The sequence below is a fragment of the Alexandromys fortis genome, unplaced genomic scaffold, assembly GCF_014885135.2.
Source record: "Alexandromys fortis isolate MF-2015 unplaced genomic scaffold, M_Fortis_MF-2015_v1.1 scaffold_23, whole genome shotgun sequence".
In the NCBI taxonomy this organism is placed as follows: Eukaryota; Metazoa; Chordata; class Mammalia; order Rodentia; family Cricetidae; genus Alexandromys; species Alexandromys fortis.
Genome location: NW_026067907.1, coordinates 16,169,220 through 16,194,929, shown reverse-complemented (window position 1 = coordinate 16,194,929; position 25,710 = coordinate 16,169,220). Strand labels below are relative to the sequence as shown.

The 25,710-nt window shown below is 34.6% G+C and overlaps 3 protein-coding genes across 3 annotated transcripts; 2 read left to right on the top strand and 1 right to left on the bottom strand.

The window, feature by feature from the left end:
* Positions 1–1,848: 1,848 nt before the first annotated feature.
* On the bottom strand, positions 1,849–2,826 carry LOC126497809 (olfactory receptor 1165-like). The gene has a single exon (XM_050135979.1). The coding sequence runs from the start codon at positions 2,824–2,826 to the stop codon at positions 1,849–1,851; it is 978 nt and encodes a 325-aa protein (XP_049991936.1).
* An 8,842-nt stretch (positions 2,827–11,668) lies between these two features.
* LOC126497808 (olfactory receptor 5D13-like) lies at positions 11,669–15,494 on the top strand. Its single transcript, XM_050135978.1, has 2 exons — positions 11,669–11,676; positions 14,555–15,494. Exons 1-2 carry the CDS (start codon positions 11,669–11,671, stop codon positions 15,492–15,494), a joined length of 948 nt encoding a protein of 315 aa, XP_049991935.1.
* An 8,969-nt stretch (positions 15,495–24,463) lies between these two features.
* Positions 24,464–25,414, top strand: LOC126497686 (olfactory receptor 1165-like). The gene has a single exon (XM_050135864.1). The coding sequence runs from the start codon at positions 24,464–24,466 to the stop codon at positions 25,412–25,414; it is 951 nt and encodes a 316-aa protein (XP_049991821.1).
* The last annotated feature ends 296 nt before the right edge of the window (positions 25,415–25,710 follow it).

Below are 25,710 nucleotides of genomic sequence, written 5' to 3'. Positions count from 1 at the left end.
TATCTCAAAATAATTTTACTTCATGAGATATAAGTTGAAATGAATGTTGATCTGAGTAGAGATGGAAGAGTCTACTAATACTCAAATATTGTTAGAATATTCACTACATTGATTACTTCTAAGTCATCTGTGATTTTAGTCCTGTTAATTTCTGTATGTAAAATAATTTGATAATGATATGTTTATCAGTAGGTTGCTTCACATTTGTGATTTGACATTGAACAATAGCACGCAGTTACTTTCTAAGCCAAATAAAATTTCTAAAATGATGGGCTTTACTATGTCAGTTGTTATTCATTACTTATCTCCACCACATCGTGGTTGCTCAGGCCATAGTTCTGTGATGATCTATCAAAGACAAAGGATACCTCCTGAAAGCCTTGAAATTTTTAGAGGAAAATAGTAAGACAAAGAAGATAGGAACCATGAAAATCTTAGTGACAGATGAAAGACACATATGGACAGCTGTGTTTCATCCCACCATTGAAATCATGATGACTCTGATTTAAATGAAAACATAGGAAGAGAGAAAAATAATATGTATTTTATCAAAAAATTTAGAGTTAATAAAAGCAGTCTTCTGACTTATGTTTTATTCAGAATAGGATAGTGCACCAGTGCCAACAAGCTCACAGAGAATAGTTTGTGAACTTAGTACTGAAAAGGATAAGGTCAACAAATAGCAAGTTAATATTAAAGAATCAACAGTAGCTCAAAAGTGTGACATAGACAATGACAAGGAAGAAGCCTCCTGAACACTATAGAAAACATGATTATAGATCACCACAAATAGCCATAGTCTAACTCCTGCCAACATGGATGCACCTATTAGCAGCATCCAGAAAGATGGTCCAGTGGTCAAGAACACACACTGTTCTTACAGAGGATATGAATTCATGTATCAACTCCTACAAAGGGCATTCCACAAGTGACTGTAATTCCAGTTCCAAAGGATCCGAGACTGTTTATGACTTTTATGGGCACCGCACTCAAGTTCATAAGCCAAAACTCCAACATACACATAATAATTGAAGATAAATTTATTTAATAAGATACATACAAAGATTAAATGTCTGAAGCATGCAGAACTGACAAGAGAAAACAAAGCTCGAATCCAGCTGTAATACAGATAAACGGATATTTAAAGGACATTTAAAAGTATGTGATGTTTCAAATAATAATGTATATGCTATTTTGAACAAAATCTTTAAAAATTTTATATGCCCTTTGTATGTTCTAATCATTAAAGTTTTATATGCATAAGTTTCAGATGTGTATGCAAAAACAAATTATGTAATCTCAGAATCAGCAGTTAGAAACTCTGGTTGTCAAAAAGTTATAAACGTTATATTTTCCACAATGTATTTCTTCCTTACTGATGGAAGGCAAGACAATTGATCCTAAAAGTGCTCTTATGAAGTTTGAAGAATGTGCATAATATAATATGCCTTCTTATTGCTTGCTGAAGAAGCAAACAAAGGGAATTATCATTCATATGTACTCATATATAAATATAAAGGTGCTCCTGCACAAATGTTAACATGCATACAAGGGAAAAATATAAAGGGCAGAGAAAGGGAAGGAATAGGTGTAAGTTAAGAAATAGAAAGGAAAAGAAAAAATGAAAAAAGAGAAATGTAGACATCATTATAGAATCATGATTTATCTCTCTCCATTCTAAGATTAAAAAACATAATTTCCATTCTCTATAAAGTCATTTGTAGTGAATAATGTGACTATTAAACACACACATTATCCCGTTTCTCAGAATTTTTTGTGTCATTATTTGGCTAATATGAAATCAATGAATAAAAATATTAAGAAAAGATAATTTAGGTGTGTGTGTCGCTATGAGGGAGAAAGGATTTTTACATGGATTAACTTTCTCACAGTTTCCTTTACATCCTTATTTCTTAGACTGTAAATAAGAGGATTGAGCATAGGGATGACCATGCTATAAAACACAGTGACTATTTTAACAAGAAGCAGTGAGCTCTTTGACTTGAGCACACAGTAAAGAAGTAGAATGATACCATGGCAGAAGGAGATAGCAGTCAGGTGGGGTGCACAGGTAGACAAGGCTTTTTGGAGTGCTCCTTTAGTAGGAATCTTGATGACAGTGACAAAGATAACAATATAGGAGACAATGATGATCAGGAGACTACAAATCTCATTGAACATACAAACTAATAAGCATGCCAACTGGCTGAAGGAAGAATCAGAACACGAGGCTGAGAGGATGGCAGAGTACTCACAACAAAAGTGGTTAATGGTTGTAGATCGACAGTAAGATAGTGCCAGAAGAAAATATGTCAGTGTGGTAGCACAGAGCCCACCCCAGAGGTAAGTTATGGTTACAAGGAGAGTACAGAGCCTATGAGACATAGCCACAGTATAGAGCAGAGGATTATAAATGGCTACAAAGCGATCATAGGCCATTACTGCTAACATGAAGGTTTGGGCAACCACACAAGCACAGCCAAAGTAAAACTGGATTATGCATCCTTTTAAGGACATAGATTTGTCTGTCGTTATCAAAAGGTCTAAGAGTTTTGGTGCAATCACTGTGGTGTAACAAAGATCAATGAAGGATAAATGACTGAGGAAAAAGTACATGGGAGTATGGAGTTTGGCATTGATCCTGATGACCAAAATCATACCCAGATTTTCCAAAACAGTGATGGTGTATATGATCAAAAACACCAGGAACAAAGGCACTTGTAAGTGTGGATACTCTGAGAATCCCAAGAAGACAAATAAGACTCCAGTACTCTGATTCGTTGAGTGATGCATTTGGATCCTATTGGAGAATATCAGACAATTCATTCCAGGCAGCAGGATACAGTGGAAGATGTGGATAGTATGAAGGGAGACAGAAGAATATATCTTAGTTCATGGTATAGCATACACCAACTGGTATTTAAAAAGAACATACTGTGGCTTTGAATCAGAAACTTTTTATACATATAGGTTTCTTATATCAGTTGGGGATAAACATTACCTCATTTAATATACACCAAGAAGTCATGAACAAACCTGTGTTAAACATTTTAATGTTATCACTCAGGGATAGCCAACACTCCAAACTGGATATAAATCCCATTTCACTATCAAAGTTTTTAAGATACTGTTTCTGATTATTCTGGTACTGGAGTATAGCTTATAAACAAGGCTCTTAATATACAGATATTTGTAAAGGATTTAGATTCCCAAACAACTCTTCTTAAATAATGTTTGGTATTTTTATGAAAAATTTAAACATTTTCTCATTAAATTGTATGGTGTTTGAGTTTTAGTGTCTATTTCTATATTTTCGCCTTCCTGTTTCTATACAAAATGCCTTTATTAGTAGTTATGAACATTAAAATATTTACTAAAAGAAATTGCATAGTTTCCTGTGCATGTTGATAAAAGAATATGCATGGAAAGAAATATAATATAAAGTCTCAATTTTTTGAAATATAATGATATATACATAATGTAAAAAGAAAAGAAATTTACAAATAAATTTAGCATCATAGTCATGATTTTATGAACTTGAGACATGAAACATAGATAAAATTTAGCATACACTATAATAGTCAACATTCCACAGAATCTTTTAATATAAGACAAAATTATAAAGGTCTTTTTCAGTACTGACTCATCTTACCCATAAAGCATCAATACAAAGGATAGTCATATCTCTTGTCTCCTACATTGCTTATTTTGTTGAACAGATAATTATATAATTAAAATGTTCATTTTTAGTACAAAAATTTAATTTATGTAATTTAGGGAAACCTTGTTATTTGGAAAGATAGAGATATAATATAAATTATCATTTTTAAAATGAAAACCAAAAGCTCTTGTTTTATCTTTTTTATATCAAGCCATCTGCAGTGGTTTTTCCATTCCTTGTTTCTTAGGTTAAAATTTTGTTCTGCAGGTTTCCGCCTGGTCTGGATTATCTACATTGAGAATGCCAAGACTGAGATTCACTCCTAATGGGATATCTCATACATATTATCTTCAAGCACAATTTTTTTGTCTATTCATTTGTAATCATAGAATACTTAGATTACTTAATATTTTCTAGCAAGCCTAAATTTCTAAAATAAAACCTCAAAAGTTTATACTGTTCTGTTTGGAATTTGACCTTTAGCAATAAATATACATTTCCTCATAGAAACATTCTTATAAGCAAGTATGAAAAACAGTAGTGTTCTGTTCCCTTCCATATATAAGATTTTCCTTGTACTTCTGATAATGGAAACTTGGGTAGAGGAATACTATATTTTCAACAGTACACAATATAGGTTCTCAATATGTGTTTTACCCTTATTACTATTTCAGATGTAATACTCTTTTGGCTTCACAAATTTTTGAAATGTCTCTCCTTTCTTTTTGCATTAATTTGACATTAATTTACTTGTTCTAGACCTAACATCCTCCCATTCAATACCCATGCCTTGGTATTGTGCATAGCAGGGATTGCTGCTACTCAAGTCTTAATAGAAGGCAAGTTACTGAGTCTTTTTGAATGTACAAATGAGACTTCTGTAAGAACATTGACTGAATTTGGTAAGCATATATTGAAATTCTGCTTAAACAAACTATTCATATGTGGCTCCAACAAGTTATGTAATGTCTATTGTTCATTTCCTTGGATATGAAAACATGAGTAATTATTAACTAACAATATTGGTGTCACAGTTATCATGTTATCATATATCTTAAATAAGTTACTTTCAGAGCAATAAATACTGTTTTAAACATATTAGTGAATGCCCACAAGATTTAAGCTGTTTTTTCCCTGCTATTTCATGGTTTCTTGGTTGTACTTAAAATTTATAATACATGAAAAGCAAATATAGAATTATCATTATTATTTTGTAAATTATGACTTGTGTAACTAAATAAGAAACCGTAAATGGAAACACTCTGGCAGAGACACACTAGAAGTGGTGTTCTTCCTGATCTTATTGTGATTACTCTTAAACTTTCTGATTTACATTCCTGCACTTTCTCAAACTATCCCACATTGTTTGCATCTTTTTTTTTTTTTGTTACTGTTAAGGTGAAATACAAGAATTAGTCAACATGTACTCTGTGTGGATTCTAACTCCACAGCATTTAAACTTATAAAATTACCAATGTCTCAACAAGAAGCATGTATATGTACATGCTGCCAAATTACTGTTAAAATTAAAAATGTTTAGTTAATATTATTTTAATTCTACAAGATCTATTATACAGTCAATATACAAATAAACCTCAAACACAAAATCAAGTCAAGATTTTTACTAATATAATAGTTCAATAGCTTGTATTATGAATCTTAGGTGAATCATATTTTGTCACAGAGCTCTTTCCCTGATAATATATACTTTCAACTTAGAGTCTCTCACATCTGAATTATGATATGATATTTTAATTAACTACCCACCCAAAACCATGCTCCTTTTGTAGGTTCATTAATTAAAGGTTTCTTTGATCAATTCCGTAGATTACAAAAAAAGTTATAAAACTTTGATTAAAGACATGAATTTAATTTGGAATTAAGCCATAAGAGTTCCATTTTCAAAATATGTCAGGAGAAGAGCCAAGAAAATTGTATTTGTTACTAAAAGGGTAATGCTCATCATAAAAATTCTTACAATGTAAGAAAGACTCAGAAACTAAATATGACTGTTAAAGACTGTGTTTTAAGTCTCAAAGCATGGCCCCAGGGAATCAAACCACAGAAATCTTGAGAAAGTTTACCATGAACTAGAAAGAAGATGACTAAGAACTGCTTCCCAATTATGAGCATAATTAACTGAATCACCAAATCATATGGGACACGTAAATAGGCTGGTAATCATTAATAGACAATTACAACCAACTTACAGCAACAACAGTGCAATTCAAAATAATATATTTTGAATTTATAAATGATAATTTATTTTTGAAAATATTACATCTTCAAAAACTATATCTTGTTTATCAGCTTGCATTTTTAAATAAGTTAATAACAAACTTATTTAAAGTTTGCATTGTAGCATTATTTGTCTTTTAATTTCTCATTTTAAGTAAATTGCTAATCTTATAATAAAGATGATTATACATATATATACTTGTTGTCAATTGATAGATGTATTAATATTTTGAGGATTTACTGAGTTGTATTACAGGAGCACTAGAAGAATTTTAAGGGGACATCCTTAAAGTTTGTCGTTATTTATGATGATTTCAGGCATAGTATCCCAAATCTTATTTTATTAAAGCATTACCAAAATGTATCTTGGATTACACTCTTACCAGCCTTAAAACTTGAAGTTAAGACATTTCAATAGACTGAAAGTAAAGTGTTACTACCTGTCTACTAATTTTGCCAAAAGAAAGTCAATTGACTTTCAAATTATCACTTATTTGAGAATTTTTTTTCATTTATTCTATTCCATTTAATATGGTATCCTGTTATATGAGATTGCTGGTTGAGTTTTTTTTTCTCATTTATTTTTTGTTTGTTTATTTTAACTTATTTAACGCCCTGAAAACAGCTTTCCCTCCCTCCTCTCCTACCTATTTCTCTCACCTCTCCTCTGCCATTCCCACCTCTACTTCTCCATATCTGTTAAGAGCAGACCTCCCACTGATATCAACAAAACATGGCATATCAAGTTGTAGTAAGTCTAAGAACCTTCCCATGTATTAAAGCTGGTCAAGGCAACTCAGTATGAGAAATAGTATTTCAGAAGCTAGCTGTTTCAGAAACAGCTCCTGCTTCTACTGCTAGGAGCCCCAGAAAACCAAGCTGCATAAGAGTCGCTTATATGCAGAGGACCTAGTTAGTCCCATGCAAACTCCTTCGTGGTCCGTTCAGTCTGGTTGAGTATCTATGAGCCCAGGTTAGTTGATTCTGAGGGTTTTCTTGTGGTATCCTTGACCTCTCTGCTTACTGCAATCCTTCCTCTTTTTAGCAGGACTGCCTAAACTCAACTTAATGTTTGAGTCGGGGAAGGGGAACTCTGCCTCTGTTTCCAGTCCTTACTCTATGAAACCTCTTTGATGACTATTGGGCTAGGCACCGATCTACGAGTACAGCAGAACATTGTTAGGTATCATTGCATTGATTTTTTTTTTTTTTATTTCAGTTGTTTGGTTCTCTCCTAGGTCTCTGGGCTATCAAGCCCCTGGATATTGGCCCTCTGGGCAGTGTCAAGGGTACGCTCAATTTCTTGGCATGGGTCTCAGGCTGGGATCAATCAATCATTGATTGGCTGCCGGTGCGATCACTGTGCCACCCTTACTCAAGCACATCCCCCAGGCAGAGCAGAGTTTAGGATGAAAGTTATGTGGTTGGGTTTGTGTCCCAATCCCTCTACTGCAAGTTTTGCCAAGTCACGGGAGATGGCCAGTTTAGGCTACATGTCTGCAATTGCTAGCAGTCTTAGCTGGAGTCATCCTTACAGATTCCTGCCAGTTTCCCTTGCACTTGGTTTCAACCTAACCCAAATGAACCTCTTTCCAGTCGGTTCTTGCAGCACTCTCACCACCACTCCCCCACCTGATTCCTCTTGTTTTCATCCCAACCAACCCCCAGTCCAGCTACAAAAGCCATCAGGGCAATGCAAATCAAAATGACTCTGGGATTCTACCTTACATGAGACAGAATGGATAAGATCAGAAACACAATTGACAACTGAAGCTGGAGAAAATGTAGAGCAAAGGGAACACTCCTCTACTGCAAACTTGCACAGCCATTTTGGAAATCAATATGGCAGTGTCTCAGAAAATTAGGAGTCTATTTACCTCAAGGCATAGTTATACAACTCTTGGACATATACCTAAAGGATCCTCAATGATACCACAAGGACATTTACTCAATTGTGTTCATAGCAGTTTTATCGAAAATAGCCAGAAACTGGAAAAACCTAAATGTCCCTTAACCAAGGAACGGATAAAGAAAATATGGTACATTCACACAATGGAGTATTATTCAGCTGTCAAAAACAATGAAATCATGAAATCTGAAGGCAAATAGATAGAACTAAAAAATAAAATCATCCTGAGTGAGGTAACCCAGACTCAGACAAGTATGGTATGTACTCACTTATAAATGAATATTATTGCTGAAGTGAAGGATATTCATGTTATAATCCACAGACCCAAAAAGGCTAGGTAACAAGACGGGAACACAAAGGGAGACATTCGAAACTCCCTGGGAAGGGGAAATGGAAGAGTCTTAATGGTCTCTCATATGTAGGATCATATCATTTGGAAATAGAGATATTTGAATGCTTCTTTTCCCATCAGGGTCACGGTTTGTGTGTGTTACAGCCACATTGTCCTCCACCTGCTAGCAGTTGAATTATTTTAATTTTATTGAAAATGGATTCTTCTCTAATACCATACATCCTGACCTCACTTTCTACTCCACCCACTCCTCCCAGCTTTTCCCACAACCTTTCTTCTCCCCTGCATCCACTTCTCCTCCTTTCATCTTCAGAAAAGAGCAGGTCTCCAAGAGAACTACAGGAAAAGAGTACAAAACTAGTTAGAATAAGACAAGACAAATCCTCTCATATTGAACCTGAGTTCATCTTGTTTAACATTTGGAAGTTTATAAGCATTACGAAATGTCTCTGTTATTTTATTTTATTTAAACATAGGTTTCCAATTATTCCCTAAGAAATCTCTGAATTTTATCCACAAATGCTGCAATATTTTGTTTTTTATTTCTAAATGTTATTAATTTTGTTCCCTCTCTTTTTTAGTTTTTTTAAAGGTTTGTCAATTATGTTTATGATTTAAAAATCAATATTATCATTGTCCCTTTGTATTTTCTTTTTTCCTATGTAGTCATTCTCTGTAGTATTTAATATAAAGAAGTGAATTTAAGGATGTGCAGATAAACCTTAATATCTAACCACATTAGAAGTCCACTGAACCATATATGATTTTTTGTCTTAAACTTGATTATTCTATTGAAAATCTATATATTACACATTTTTGAAAATATGATATGTTCATTATCAATTCAACAGAGATACTAATAAAAAGTCTTTAAAATTTTGCAATAATTATATACAGCCAAAAATCACATGTAATATTTAATAGTCTAATAAAAGATTTGAATTTAGTAATCATCTTTAATTTCAAGTTCCTGAGGTCTTTATGGCATAAACTCATGATAGATTTTAGTGTTGGGATTTGTTTTTAATATATGATATTATTTAAGGCATCATGGATTTTTTAAAAATATATAGATGCTAAGTAAATTTTCCTGGGACAAGGTCAATAGTGTTTATTCACCCCAGATTTATCCTTGACAGTAGAAATTATAAAGAAAAAACTTCACTCATGTCTACGTTGGTGGGCCATTGAATTTTCTGTCCTTACTTAAAGGAAAGAGGTGTGGGGAATAGGTGCCTTGAAATCATAACCAAAAGTCTCACATGAGAACTGATGACAGCTCACAAAAAAATATTTTCCTGGTGCTGTCTGATGAGCTAGTAGGTAGCTCCCCCTGAAGAGTTTTGTCTTTTCCAGAAATTTGTCTGAGTTAAGCAACCTTGGAAAGGGCCTTGGAAAACTCCTTGAGATGGCTGAGCCTATTCAGTACCATTATCTTCCTGAGTATTCTGCTATGTGCTTTTGTGTATGGTATGCATGTGTGTCTATACTGAGTGAGATGCCAGTTTCGTATGAATCAAAATTTTTTTTTTGACGGTGTCCTTCACATCCTTATTTCTTAGGCTGTAAATAAGAGGATTGAGCATAGGGGTGACCATGCTGTAAAACACAGTGACTGTCTTAACCAAGACCAATGAGCTTTTAGACTTGAGCATACAGTAAAGAAGGAGAATGGTTGGTTGGTGAGCACATGCCTTTAATCCCAGCACTTAGGAGGTGGAGGTAGAGGCAGGCGGATCTCTGGGAGTTCGAGGCCAGCCTGGACTACAAGAGCTAGTCCCGAGACAGGCACTAAAGTTACAGAAAAACCTTGTCTCAAAAAAACCAAAAAAAAAAAAAAAAGAAAAAGAAAAAGAAGGAGAAGGAGAATGACACCATGGCAGAAGCAGATAGCAGTCAGGTGGGGGCACAGATGGAGAATGCTTTTTGGAGTGCTCTTTTAGTAGGAATCTTGATGACCGTGACAAAGATAACAAGTGAGTATTCCTGCTCTTAGGTTTGGTGTCTCTTTTGTGCAGCTTGAATCTTTGCACGCTGTTTGATCCTGTAATGCTCCCATATGCCTTATGTATTCATTTCCTCAGCTACAGAACAATACATTTGCAGACTAAATACTTGCTTATATATGTATGTCAAAGTTAAAATATAAACTTATTTTTGAGTCTTACTAAATCTTTACCAAGATTCAGTTCTATTCTATTATAATAAAAATAGAAATAAAAATAAAAATAGGATTTCTACTAAAATAGAAATATCTAAATAAAGTGAAAAAAACAATAGAAAAAAGAAAATAAAAATGGGCTGAACACTGAACTTCACAACAACAAAATATATTATACTAATGACCCTGAAACTAGGAATACTGAGATTGTATCCACCTAGGAAAAACTAATAAAAAAGAGGTCATGAATTTGAAAGAGAGTAAGGTATATGAGAGAGTTTGAAGTAAGGAGAGAGATGAAGGAAATGATGTAATTATGTTATAACCTCAAATCTATGAGAATTTTTTTAAATACTATGTTGATTCCTTTTCAATAAATCTAAACTCTTCAATATACTTAACAATTGTTTTAAAAGTATTCAAAAATTGAAGCAATAAATTTGATATTTATTTTGGTAAGTTCATTTGCCACCAGTAAAGAAAGTACAGTTGTAAATCTTTAATTTATAAACATTCATGACAAAGAAACCATAAATTGTGGTGCATTATGATGAAAATCCCAGAAGTGAATGAAAGAGGATCCTTATATCGATGGAGAGAGGATCACTGCCCCGTTTGTGCAATACAAACTAGTAAGAATTTAGAATTCATTACTAAGACACTGGTAGTCCTTATGTTTATGTTTTATATTTATTTTTGTGTTTAGTGCCCTGTTATACAGTAACATAAATTGTCACACAAACAGAAAATGTATTTGGCCTAATATTTATAAATAAAAAAGAAAATGACAATAAAATTTAATTTTGGAGCTAATTGATAATTAGAAATATAATAACATTTTCTAAGGCTTTACTTAATAACATCTTTCTGAGTTATCATTAAATTACTTATTTTTCTTGTGTATTTCTATGTTTTACAACCTAGAGAGGCATTATGTATTTGCTATGACTGTTAAAGTTGATTATGATTATGAAAATGCCTCAGGGCTTTAGAAATGTAACATACAATCAAGATATCACACGAGACATTTTGTTCCTAATTGCTCCCCCTGTAGTCTCCCTGGAATTATTTTATTACACTCCCTAGATTTCAGGTCCCTGATGCCTTGATGACATATTTGTGACATGATTTGGTACACATATTTAATTCTTAGATGCAATGTTTAATCTGGTATTTCTGAATTTTCCTGGTGGTGTAGCCTAACATCATATGACATGATTGATGATATATCCAGTGGACTCCATTTCCATGGCTATTTTTTCATATTAACTACTAAGCAAGAACTTTTCAGGACTTCACAACTCTTAGCAAAGACATCTTCAGTAAATGTATTACTCAGAGGCCCACATGTCTAGGTAAGTTGATTCTGTTCTGCTGTTGCATTCCAATGAGAGAATACTGACTGCTATATTTCAGGAGGAAAGAACAGACCTTAACACCCTCAAATGAAGTAATGAAACTGCCACTAAGAATATGATACCTATATTCTGATTATTTTTTAGTTTTCTACTTTTGTGTCTGTTATGAACTAATAAATTAAATCAACATTTTAAATATTAGTTAATTATTAAATGCAACTTTAAATTATTATAATCTCTGAGAAATTAAGGGAGAGTAACAATCCCACATGAAAAAAATATATAATAAAAGAGTAATCAAGCAGTAAATGTTGCCTCAGGCCTAGGATTCCAGAATACAGAAGGTACAAGAAAGGATCAGAATGAGAGGGCCAACCTCAACATTTCAAGACCCCTCTGGACTAAATTGTGAATGTGACGTTAGCTTTGGACATGAAAGGAGTTTAAGATCAGCCTGAATTTTATGAGACCTTATATCAAAAAAAAGTAAAAAGTAAAAAAAATAGAATAAAGGTTTTGTAATTGACAGCTAAAAACCTTATTGCTTGCTTCCATACAGAGAACAAGAGGTATATACCACGGTTCAGTAATGTATCATAGTATTGAGAATGCCATGGAAGAGCTAACATTTGTGATGAATATGTACAATATATCAGGTTGATAAATCCATATGGTTATAGAATCTGTATTGTTAGTACTGAGATTGAAAATGTTTAGCTGGATAATATTAGAAGTCAGGAGAATGTAGATTTTATGTTTCCTTAATAAAACATGTAAATCAATAAAATCACCACAATCCAGTTTGAGTGGTGAGGTAAATTATCCTCACAGTGTTACAAAGACTATTTTAAAATTATAGAGATTTGTAATAATATGATCAGAATCCAGAGTGTTGTATTTAAAACGGTTGAGTATTGTCTAGCAATTGGTTGGCATGTTTTTTTGACAGATACTGCTACCACAAGAAGAAGCCCAGAGGAAGCAGAGAAAGGATAAAGACAGGGAACAAGAGGATAGGAAGACATGAATTCCTTGACTAGGTTCTCAGATGAGGTTCTGCATATCAGTTTTACAGTTTCAGAGAGAGAGACTGTGATTATTCAGTTCCCAGTGGTGAACACTACAGACAGCTGTCCACATGTGGGCCTGATTATGAGACATTTGTAGTTCATTAAAAAATAAAACAAAAAACTAATGTCTCAAAGCCTAATGAACGAGTGATGTGTATCCGCTATCTATCACGGTGTATTTTATAACCTATATGTCATCATAAATCTCATTTCATATTAGTAAATCAACTAATTAGGATTCCACTAAAAGTATAAAAACAGGGATATTCGATCTCTGTTTTAATATTTATTTTTGGCATTTCTTTAAAATTCCAGAAAATATTTTCTTCAATGGCTTAAAATATGTTTATATTTCTAGTGTATCACAGTGGCTGTTGTGTCTGTATTTCCTATCTTCTGAAAAGTACCAAAACTCAGAAAAAGAGCAGCTTTATAGTCACTGCTCTTTTTTTAACTATTATATCATGGTAGGCAAAGCCTGTATTTGGTTGTACACACAATACAAAGAATTCAAATTTAACGAGAATTTAAATGTTTTATATCACCACGGTATATATCCATAATGTCTCCAATAATTTGTTTCAAAATTTAAAATATATCATTTAAGAGCAAAATTAAAAATGACCAATATAACACTGAAGTTAGCATAAAATTAGAAAGATAAAGTTTTTTTTTAATTTTTTTTTCTTTTTTGTTTATGAAGCAGTAAAATAAAGTATACCATAGTAAAAAAAAAAAAGTATACCATAGTATTACATTTCTGCTTTAACACCCAAATACTGGAAATCAAAGCTTATAATATTATCTATCCATAAATAAAGGACATTGAGCCTATAATTCGGGTTCTTAGAGAAGCTAAATAAGAAGGAGAACCTAAAGAAAAACATATAGGCATCCTCCTGAATATTAACCTTCATCAGGCGATGAAAGGAGACAGAGACAGAGACCCACATTGGAGCACCGGACTGAAATCTCAAGGTCCAAATCAGGAGCAGAAGGAGAGAGAGCACGAGCAAGGAACTCAGGACCGCGAGGGGTGCACCCACACACTGAGACAATGGGGATGTTCTATCGGGAACTCACCAAGGCCAGCTGGCCTGGGTCTGAAAAAGCCTGGAATAAAACCGGTCTCGCTGAACATAGCGGACAATGAGGACTACTGAGACCTCAAGAACAATGGCACTGGGTTTTGATCCTACTGTACCTATTGGTTTTGTGGGAGCCTAGGCAGTTTGGATGCTCACCTTACTAGACCTGGATGGAGGTGGGTGGTCCTCGGACTTCCCACAGGGCAGAGAACCCTGATTGCTCTTTGGGCTGACGAGGGAGGGGGACTTGATTGGGGGAGGAGGAAGGAAAGGGGAGGCGGCAGTGGGGAAGAGACAGAAATCTTTAATAAATAAATAAATTAAAAAAAGACTAAATAATGGTAACAGTTAAAGACATGAAAAGTTTTGAAATTTATGCAAATTTCCCACCTTACCTTTAGTTCAGTTCGTGGATGTGGTAAGAACAGATGTTTTCAGGAGGCTATGTGTGATAGTATCGAATCATTTTATTTAAATATATCTAGCCACAATCTTTCTCCTTTCATCAAGAAATTACTTTAAGTTAAAACATAAAATAATATGGGTTTATGAGATACATGTTTTGTAAATAGGCATTAATATTAGAAATGAAGTTCTTTTATTTTCAGGCATATTCTATAGTACCTGTTAAAGTGTGCATTATATTTTTCTAATTCTTCTCTATTACAAATATTAGTTCTGAATTTAACAGATAATCTTTTCCTCTTTTCTCTATAGTTTTCCTGAAAACCAGACTTCTGCAGTGACTTTCATCCTCGTGGGCTTCTCTGAATACCCGGACCTCCAGGTTCCCCTGTTCCTCCTCTTTCTGACCATATACTCAGTCACTGTGCTGGGAAACCTGGGCATGATTACCATCATCAGGCTGAACGCCAAGTTTCACACCCCCATGTACTTTTTCCTCAGTCACCTGTCCTTTGTGGATTTCTGTTACTCTACTGTTGTGACACCCAAACTCTTAGAAAACTTGGTTGTGGAAGACAGAAGAATCTCCTTCACAGGCTGTGTCATGCAGTTCTTCTTCGCATGCATATTTGTGGTGACGGAAACATTCATGTTGGCCGTGATGGCCTACGACAGGTTTGTGGCAGTGTGCAACCCCCTCCTCTACACAGTGGCGATGTCTCCGAAGCTCTGTTGCTCCCTGGTAGCTGCATCGTACTCGTGGGCTATATTCTGCTCCTTTATATTCATATACTTTCTTTTAACTCTGTTCTTCTGTGGGACCAAGTTCGTAAATAACTTTGTGTGTGAGCATGCTGCCATCGTTGCGATATCCTTCTCTGACCCCTCCATTAGTCAGAAGATCATTTTCATTTTTGCCACTTTCAATGAGCTAAGCAGTCTGATGATCATTCTCACCTCTTATGTTTTCATTGTTATTACTGTCATGAAAATGCCTGCTGCTGGGGGACGCTACAAAGTCTTTTCCACCTGTGCCTCCCACCTCACCGCCATCAGCATTTTTCATGGCACCATCCTCTTTCTCTATTGTGTTCCCACCAACAAAAGTTCCTGGCTGCTGGTCAAGGTGGCCTCGGTGTTCTACACAGTCATCATTCCCATGCTGAACCCATTGATCTACAGCTTCAGGAACAAGGATGTGAAGGAGGCAGTGAAGAAACTAATGAGCTCTCATTTGTCATTGAAAATGTAGTTCTAGAAAGATGAGGTATTTTTATTAAGGTCCCGTAGTCTGTTACAACAATCAGTAATCTTGTTGTTCAGATTCCCTATATAAATCATTCCAATATTCCAATTCACAAAATATGCATTACAATAACCTCCAAACTTTAAATATTGTTAGAAAATGAATCTCAGGCCATTTTCCCATATTTTATTCAGATATTTTAAGAACAATTACTTCTTGTATATTTCCATGTTTGTGTATGCTAGCATAATGCTGCCTAGGAAAATGTTTAACTCACGTTGTATATTGAAAATGCAGGACTTTTCAGATGATCTAAAGCAACTCATCAAAGAAGTTTGTATAATAATTTTAAAGCAAATATTTAGAGCTATTCAATAACCAGTAATGAAAATGAGAGGAAAGCTTCATGTAATTCTTTAAGGGTTATTTTTACACTGGACATTTTGCTCGACACAATGTGCAATAAAAATCTTAAAAATAACTCTTGCCATATTTAGAATTAGTATACTTAAAATATATTTGGTATTATTTATTATATTATTATTATTTTTTTACATGTCAATACCAGTTTCCCTTACATTGTGCTTTCTTCTTTTATACAGATTTTTGTTTTAATTTTATTTAGATGTGTGTAGGCTCCCTCAGTCTCTCTCTCTCTCTCTCTCTCTCTCTCTCTCTCTCTCTCTCTCTCTCTCTCTCTCTCGTGTGTGTGTGGCTTTCTTGAGACCAATAGATGGCATAAATTCCCCTGAAGCTTGAGTATACAACTTTGAGACAACCACTGTAGGTGCTGGGAACCAAACTTAATGGTGCATTGTAAGCCCAGTATATGTTCTTAGTCACTGAATAATCACTTCTGCTCACACTTTGTTTTAAAATACATCAGAAATAGCACTGAAAATATTTGGAGATAGCATGATTAATAAAAGCCCAGAGACAGAAATTGTGGTTCAACCCGAAGGTCAGAAATGCAAAGCAGTCAGCAACTGGCTCTTACCTCTATCAGAGTCCAAAAGTCTCCAGGCATCTTAGAATGAGACTGTGTATGAAAGCTGTCTCCTCCAGTTTTATATTCCTCTCTGGTGCTTTGATTAAAGGCATGCACCACCACCTCCTGGATTCTAAGACAACTAGAGTGGATACTGGGATTAAAGGTGTGTGTCACCACTGCCTAGTATGTAAGGCTGATCAGTGTGTCTGTTTTACTCTCTGCACTTCAGGCAAGATTTATTTACTAAGATAAAAATGAGATATTTCTACATTTGAGTATATTCCTAAGAATGATATTACTGGGTCTTGAGGTATACTGATTTTCAATTTTCTGAGAAGCCTCCATACTGATTTCCAAAGTGCAAGTTTACACTCCCACCAGCAGGCGAAGATGGTTTCCTTTACTCCACATCCTTTCCAACATAGGCTGTTATTAGCGATTTTGATTTGGGCCATTTTGTGATCCAAGTGTGATATGAAAGAGAACCTGACAAATGGCTCCATCCTCTGTTGCCGACGCTAATTTGATGACAGTGAGGGTAACAACCATGTAGCTATGGAGCACTACAGGGAGACTGGCTACCCATTAGCTGTTAAACTGGGCACTATAACACCCCATGGAGCTCATTTCTATTCATATGATGAGGATGATATGGTTCTGGACCCTATCATGGCAGAGCACTTGTCCCACTTCTGCTGAAGACAGACGAACAAGACTGAGCTGGAGATAGACATGAACCAGAGGATTGGCGAATGGGAGCTTATCCAAGAGTCAGGTGGCCGCTCAAGCCTCTGTTTGGGCCTGATTACACAGGCATTCGGAGCATGGGGAACAGCTGCTACCTCAGCTTTGTGGTTCAGGTACTCTTCGGCATCCCTGACTTCCAGAGGAAGTATGTGGATAAATTGGAGAAGATATTACAAAATGCCCCAACAGCCTCTACCCAAGAGTTCAGCACCCAGGTGGCCAAACTTGGCCATACTCTTCTCTCTGGAGAATACTTCAAGCCTGCTCCCATCCCACTTACCACTCCCTCCACTCCTCCCCCTTTCCCCAACTTTTTTTCAATCCCAGTCCAACATCCACTCCTCAGAGGTGGTAAGTCAACAAAGTCTGACACATCACTCTAGGGAAGAGGACCGAGGCTCTGCCCCCTAATTATAGGCTTAGAAAAGTATCCCTCCAAAAAGAATGAGCTCCAAAACGCCAGCTAAAGCACCAGGGATAAATCCTGGTCCTAGGGCTAGTAGCCCCATAGATTGTCCAAGCCACACAATTGTCACTAACATTCAGTGGGCCTAGTTTGGTCCTTTGCATCGTCCCCTGCTATCAGTCCAGAGTCAGTGAGCTTTCACTAGCTCAGGTCAGTTTCTGTGGGTATCTCCATTATGGTCAAAACCCTTTTGCTCGTATTATTGCTCCTCCCTCTCTTGGACTGGCCTGTGGAGGTTTGGTTCATTGCTTATCTGTGAATATGTGCATCTGCCTCCATCAGTTGCTGGATGAAGTTCTATGATGACAACTAAGGTAATCATAAATCTGATTACAAGAAAAGGTCAGTTCAGGAACCTTCTCCACTATTACTTACGGTCTTAGCTGGTCATTTTTGTGGATTCCTGAGAATTTCCCTAGAGCCAGATTTCTCTCTAGTCCCATAATGTCTCCCTCAATCACAATATCACTTTCCTTTCTCTCCCTCTCTGTCCTTCCCTCATCACAACCGTCCAGATTCCTCATGTTCTCCTCCTCCCTCTCCTTTGCCCCTCCCCTCCCCTTCTGCCCTCTGTTCTCCCCATTCCTAATTTTCTTAGGAGATCTTATCTATCAGGCAGAGGACTGATCTCCAAAATATATGAAGAATTTAAGAAACTAGACATCAAAATACCAAATAATCCTATAAAAAATGGGATCAAGATCTAAACAGAGTATTCTCAAGAGAAGAATTACAAATGGCTGAAAGACAATGAAGGAACTGTTCAATATCCTTAGCCATCAGGAAGATGAAAATCAAACAACTCTGAGATACCATCTTACACATGTCAGAATGGCTAAGATCAAATACACTGATGATAGCTCATGCTGGAGAGAATGCAGAGTAAGGGGAACATCCCTCTATTGCTGGTGGGAGTGCAAACTTGTACAGTCACTTTGAAAATCACTCTGGTGGTTTGTCAGGAAATTAATAATCAATCTTCCTCAAGACCCAGCAATTCCATTCTTGGGCATATACCCAAAGGATGCACAATCATACCACAAAGACATTTGTTCAACTTTATCTTCCACAATAAAATTTCTAGGAGTTTGAATATCACAAAAATGGAGTAAAGGAAATCCACAAAAGACTAAGAAAAAAATAGGGTGTGAAGCTTGGAAATGAGTCTGATGATGACAATCATGCCCAGGGTTCCCAGCACAGTGGCTATGTCTATGGTCAGGAAGAGGGGGAACAGGGGCTACTGGAGGTCCAGGTATTCTAAGAAGTCTATGAGGATTAAGGTCAACACACGCATGGATTTGATAGTAGAAAACCTATTGACAAATTTTTACATTTAACTCTACATTGACCTTTTATTGGGAGGTTTTTTTTTTGTATTAACATAAAAATACAATTTCTATGAAGCTTTTTGTTTTCCTTGTTGGAGATTAGAGTTTCATCATATAAAGCTAGCTTTGCAGACCTGACTTCCTTTTGTCTTTCTCTGGGTACTGGAATTAAAATTATCCACCACTACACATGGTTTCATTTCTTATATATTATGGAATCTAGCACATATGACTTACTTTTCATAGTGTAATTTATATTTGTCTAAACAACTGCTAACAAATATGTATTTTTATAAATATGCATATAATGCTTTTGCAATATTTCAATGTGTCTTTATATCTATAATTGCTTATTAATTTTTATTTGGATAATTCATAAAATCATTAGGTAATTATAGATCATTTCTACCCCAGTAGATCATAACAGTGTGTAATTATATCAAACTGATATAAATTTTTTAGTCACTAAAATGAACTACTTGTAATAATAACAAAGCAGTAATCCATAAGCAATGAGATTGCTGAAGCATTTCTGATGTTGTCTTTTGAGGTGCTTGGACTTCATAATGGGATCCTTTTGATCAAGTATTCTTGAGTTGTACGACTTCCTTTAGCTTGTGGCTACTGTTCTTCATCACAAAACAGGACACCTTCCCTTCTAAGTCTCAAGGAACATTGTGGAAGAAGAGTAAGACTTTATATGAGAGGTCTTGAAGGATACCGTGGAATCCATGCCTTCTGGACAGAATGTAAAATTTGCACTTATACTACAACTGTGTTTATTTGAACAAGACCCGTACAAAGTTTGAAGAGCTATTTCTATTAGACTGGCCAAAGAGCATCTCTTGGTGCATGAATGATGTGAGAAAGCCCAGTCTATTGACGGTGAGGCCACCGCTGATCATGTAGTGTTGGTTTATGTAAGAAAGGAGACTGATAGTTTCAGTAAATGGCATTTCTCCTTGGCCTTTGCTTCAATGCTTGCCTCCTGGTTGCTACTTTAGTTTGTGCCTTGACTTCTTTATTGATGGACTGTGAAATAAAAGTGTAAGCCAAGCAAATACTTTCCCTGCCAAACTTGATTTTGTTGGCATTTTGGAACATTATTAAAAAGTATATTAGATTAATGGAGATGGGCATGTGATGAAAGTAAAGTGAGGACTTAAAATGCACAAATTTGAGTAGGTAGATAAATATAAAAATTTTCAAAACCAAATTACAGTGACTTTTTATTGTAATGCTATAGCAAAATATATTAATTAGTGTTTGGGAATATAAGACAAGATTCTCAAAATTCAGGTGTAATATGGGAATAATTTAGGATGTATTTTACCTTTTTAATACTATTTATATGTTCTAATTTCAATAATGAAATTACATTATTTGTATTTATATTTATATTTTATTAGCATATGTATTACATAATAATATATCTTTATTTCATTTTCATGCATATAAATAACATATTTAATCAAATTCTCCTTTTCTACACATAATTTATCATCTCCATATTATCCTCTATAAAAATCCTTTCAACTGTGGTCCAGATCCTTATGCTAAATAAAAATATACATTTGACTCTAAAACAAATAAAAACAATGACAATCACAATTTTTAAATATGTTTTTATATCAAACTTGGAGCCTACTGTATCATAAAATATCTTTTAAAAGACATGTTCTTATGTGTCAACATTATTCTCTCTTTTCTCCTCAGATACATACTTATTGTAGTAGTAAACCATAAATTTCATAACGAAATCCATTTTTTCATTTGTTATATGATTGACAGCATTTGGCACCTTTCTTTAAAACAAAATATTAATTATCTTTGTTTAATTTTTTTGACTAGTATATTTGACTCAGTGTCACATGCTATCAAGAATTATGATCTCTCGTATTTAAAGTTTCACTTGTACATGTGTACAATGAAAATAAAATGAAATATACCTCTTATTGCACACTACAAATTCCCAACATTTTTCTTATAAACCACTAAGTTCAGTTAGAGCTATTCCAAATGTACATATGATGGGACAATGCCCTGAACCTTAGCTAGTATAACTATTCTTGGTGAATTCCACTATTGTCCATATATTCATACACCTGTTAATTTAATAATTCTCATAAATATATAAATCCTGTTGAGAGAAACATTGTATATGAGGTCTAAAAAAAACCACAATATTGTCCTGGAAAATTATATGTTCTAAAACCAAAAGAGGAAGTTTCTTCTAATTAGATGTTTGTAGTCCAAGACAATCATCAGTGAGGGTTCTCTAGGGTGCATTTCCCCAAAGTCAAGTAGTTGGTTCATATTAAATAATGCCATTTTTAATACAGATTAAAAACCTGTGTCTTCTTCAAGATGTTTGTATGTTTCTTTTAAAATATTTTGATGGTTGCATTCTTTATTTAATTTCTATTTTACAAGGATCAGTTCCTGCCTTTGTTTGAGAAACTCAAAACATTTTAATTTTGAAGGATATTGATCATGTTTATTAATAAGAAAATGACATAATCTTAAAATCACATCTTGGAAATCATGCTTTTGGTGAGTTACTTGAAACTCTTTGAATATTCCAGAATGTATATGAAAATCCTTAAAACCTGAGGGATGGTAGATAGAAAAGTGAGTTGAGACAGTTGCATCTACTCAGTGGAGTACATAGCATATACTAAAGTGCTAGATTCTATTTACTTTGTTCCTACCAATGCTGATTGCTTGAGCCATTTCTTTTATTGCTGTGTTACTAATACAAAGATTTTAAAAATAAATGTTAAATACAAGTTGTGACAACACAAAATTTTATTTATTTAGGTACATGAGGGTCAACAAACATGTAAACATACACAGAGCAGAGTAAAATATGCAATATACCGCAGATATTAAGAAATTATAGATGCAAGAAAAATTAAATTGCAGGAACAAGTGTTATCCATAGAAAAACTTCTTTCTAGGGAAACCATAACAAAAATCCTGACTGAAAGATAGCATTAAAAATTAAGAGAAAGAATGGAATTATTCTTCAGCATTAAGAGAGATTAAATCTCAAGAATAAAGTTAATTGCCTTGTTCATGTAGTTCTAGGTTATTGTTTTTTAAATCAATTTAGAAGAGTTAATTTTATAAATTTTATATAGTAAGTTTGGTTATAGTGTGATAACAGAGGAAGACTTTTCTTTGTAGATTGCTGATTGGAGTGGAACGGATGGAGATTGGGGGCATTTGCAAACATTTCTGTGTAGTTTCCATTAATCCTGGTTTATGCCACAATAGTCACAAAATGAGATACTTTAAAAATCATAGATTTTCTTTCTGATGTTGACTAAAAGCCTTGGGGAACTTCAAGTGACTTAGCCCAGAGTCCTGGGTGACAAATCATTGGATACCAGAGGTCAAAATCGAATGTTAATCATAAAAATCTAAGAGTAAGTATACATATTTGAATCCCCTGCTCCTTTGGTTTCTGGAATGATATAAACACTGGTTTTGCAGTAATCCCAGAGGTAGTTAGGTTATTTAATTTAATTTGTTATAAAGAAAACTTTATTTTCATAAAACATATCATTAACATTATATTTCAGCTACTGTGGTCTTATAGCTTTTCCTGAATTTTTTTGAAGCAAAGTGTTACTCTGTAACTCATTCTAATTTACAACCCATTATTCACTTGCTAAAGACTCCTGAGTCGTTGGGTCATGAATACGCAGACCCATGCTCATCTCCTCCTTTGTGTTTACCAAAGAAATGATGGTGATGTTGTGAGTGTGAGTCTTAAATTTCTACAGTGACATAACAGTTAAAACTATTGATACATATTCCAATTTTAATAGTATGTAGAAAGATAAGATTATGACAAATGTTTATGATAATTTATGGAAACTGGAATTTTACTGAATGATACTATGTATTCCAGGAGTCCTGAATTAAGGCAAATAGGTGTCAAAGATTCAAGAAGATAACATACAAATTGATAAAAAAAATGCATATTAGAAATTTAGAACAAAGTGAATAGGAATTTGTAATTTAACAATAAACTGGTGACCACCAATTTATCTAAGATTTCTCAGTATATAAGAATGAAGTGTAATGCATGAATAGTTTTTGTAGACCAGTAAAATTAATAAGTTCAGACAGCTTTACATTCTTATTTAATAGTTATATAATAAGTAATAAATTCATAGTAGGTCTCCTAATTCATATTTTTATTGTCTATGACAATTTTATTCTAATGTGGTAGATCCAGATTTTAATATTGAATTTAGCTCAGGACAATATTATAATAGTTTCTTTTAAAAAATATAAACTTGTGAGGGTAAAACAATTAAGAGACTATGTAAAGACTTAAAGGAAGAAAGAGATGAAATTGATTAACACATATGTATGGAAAGATTTATAAAAAAATAAATATAATATTTTATAGAGGCTCTGTTACTATTGTATATATGCATATATATTTAGTTATTCTGAGAAAGCAAATGAAAATATTACTACTAGTAGTAATAATAATAAAAGTAAATATTAATGAAGGCCTTCCTTTTACACAACTGAATATGGAATTAATTTTTATGATCAGTGTAACGATTATTGTCAAATCAAACTGAAGAGGTTATAGGTGTTAGGAGAGGAGACTCAGAAAAAAAATAGAGAGAAAGTATTGCTAAGATGGAAGTAAAAAGTATAAAAGTCATTAACAATCATTTGGTTTTAATCTGTATCCATGTTCCTTTGATTCTGATGTAAATTAGGAAGTTGACAAGATTAATGCCAGTCAGCTATGGCACCAAAGACAGGTTATCCTCAAAATTTTTTAAAAAGTAAAATGAAGGTTTTGCTGACTGCATAGTCGCATTCTTGTCTAGCAGTCACAAGCCATAAGTTGAGTCACTACTAAAACAAAACAAAACAAAACAAAACAAAAACCAATCAAACAAAATACAGCACAACAAACACCTTTAATATAAAGAATTGTGAATGTTTATGTCAATAATTTGTATGACTAGTTCCTATTATTTTATTTTCCTTGTATGCTATATGTGTTTAACTTTCCAGTTTTCTCAAACATGAGACTGTGAACGCACGGATCATATTGATTTTCTTATTGAGCAGAATGTCTCATTTGCAATTATTTTCTGTGATGAAACATTCCAACGATCAGAAATAACCATGAGGAACTTATATGCACTTCATATAATTAATTATTTTTATTCCAGGAGAGACCATTACAGGATTAAAGAACAGATCCAACTTGTAAAGACATGCACAGTTTGAGGTAAAGAATAAATCCTGAAGCAGAACACTACTGAGTTCAAGACCATCTGATTTTTGTTGTTGTTGTTGTTTATATCAGGTGTCACCTGAGCTTTTACCCTATCAAGTTCTACTGATCAAATTTCTTCATTATTTTTACTTTCTTTGTTTTTGTAACTGGTAACTCATGGTGCATGCAAAGACAAACCAGAGTTCTGTGACCACATTTATTCTGGTGGGCTTCACGGACTACCCACACCTCCAAGCACCACTCTTCCTTATGGTTATGGCCATATACACAGTCACTCTAGTAGGCAACATTGGCATAATTGTCATCAGAAGGATCAACCCTAAACTTCATACCCCCATGTACTTTTTTCTGAGCCATCTTTCATTTCTGGATATATGTTATTCTAGTGTGTTTACACCAAAATTACTGGAGATCTTGGTTGTGGAACAGAGAACTATCTCCCTAAAAGGTTGCATGGTCCAGTTTTTCTTTGGCTGTGCCTGTGTGATTACAGAGATGTTCATGTTAGCAGTGATGGCCTATGACAGGTTTGTGGCTGTTTGTAACCCCCTGCTCTACACTGTTGCTATGTCTCGTCAGCTTTGTGCTCTCTTAGTAGCTGGAAGTTATATGTGGGGTGGTCTGTGTGCTGTGATACTCACATACACTCTCACTGCCCTTTATTACTGTGAACCTGGCATCATTGATCACTTTGGCTGTGAGTACTCTGCCATCATCTCTATATCCTGTTCTGACTCCTCATTCAGTCAGCTGGCATGCTTAGTCATTTCCATATTAAGTGAGGGTAGTAGCCTGCTTATCACCATGGCCTCCTATGTCTTCATAGTCTTCACTATTATCAAAATGCCTTCTAAGGGTGGACTCCGAAAAGCATTCTCCACCTGTACTTCTCACCTGACTGCCATCAGCATCTTTCACGGGATCATCCTCCTTCTCTACTGTGTGCCCAACGCAAACAGCTCACGGCTCCTGGTCAAAGTGGCAACTGTGCTCTATACTGTCCTGATCCCCATGCTGAACCCACTCATTTACAGCCTAAGGAACAAGGATGTGAAGGAGACGGTCAAGAGGCTCCTCAGCTCAAAACTGCACTCTCACTCAATATAATACTGATAGAATGAAGTTTTAACTTAATATGTTTTAATTAACAACCTAAATAAACCTCTACCATTCTATTTGAGTGGGTAGAGAAGGAGGAATAGATCTGAGAGAAATAGGGGAGTACGTGTGAGCATATATACACTGAACCTGATAGAAGATAAAGTAGGTAATAACCCTGAAGTCATTGGCATAGGAGAGAACTTCTAGAACAGAAGATCAATAGAGAGGCACTGAGATAACAATTAATAAACAGGGCTCTGTGAAACTATAAGATAGAGGACACTATCAGTAGGAAAAAAATA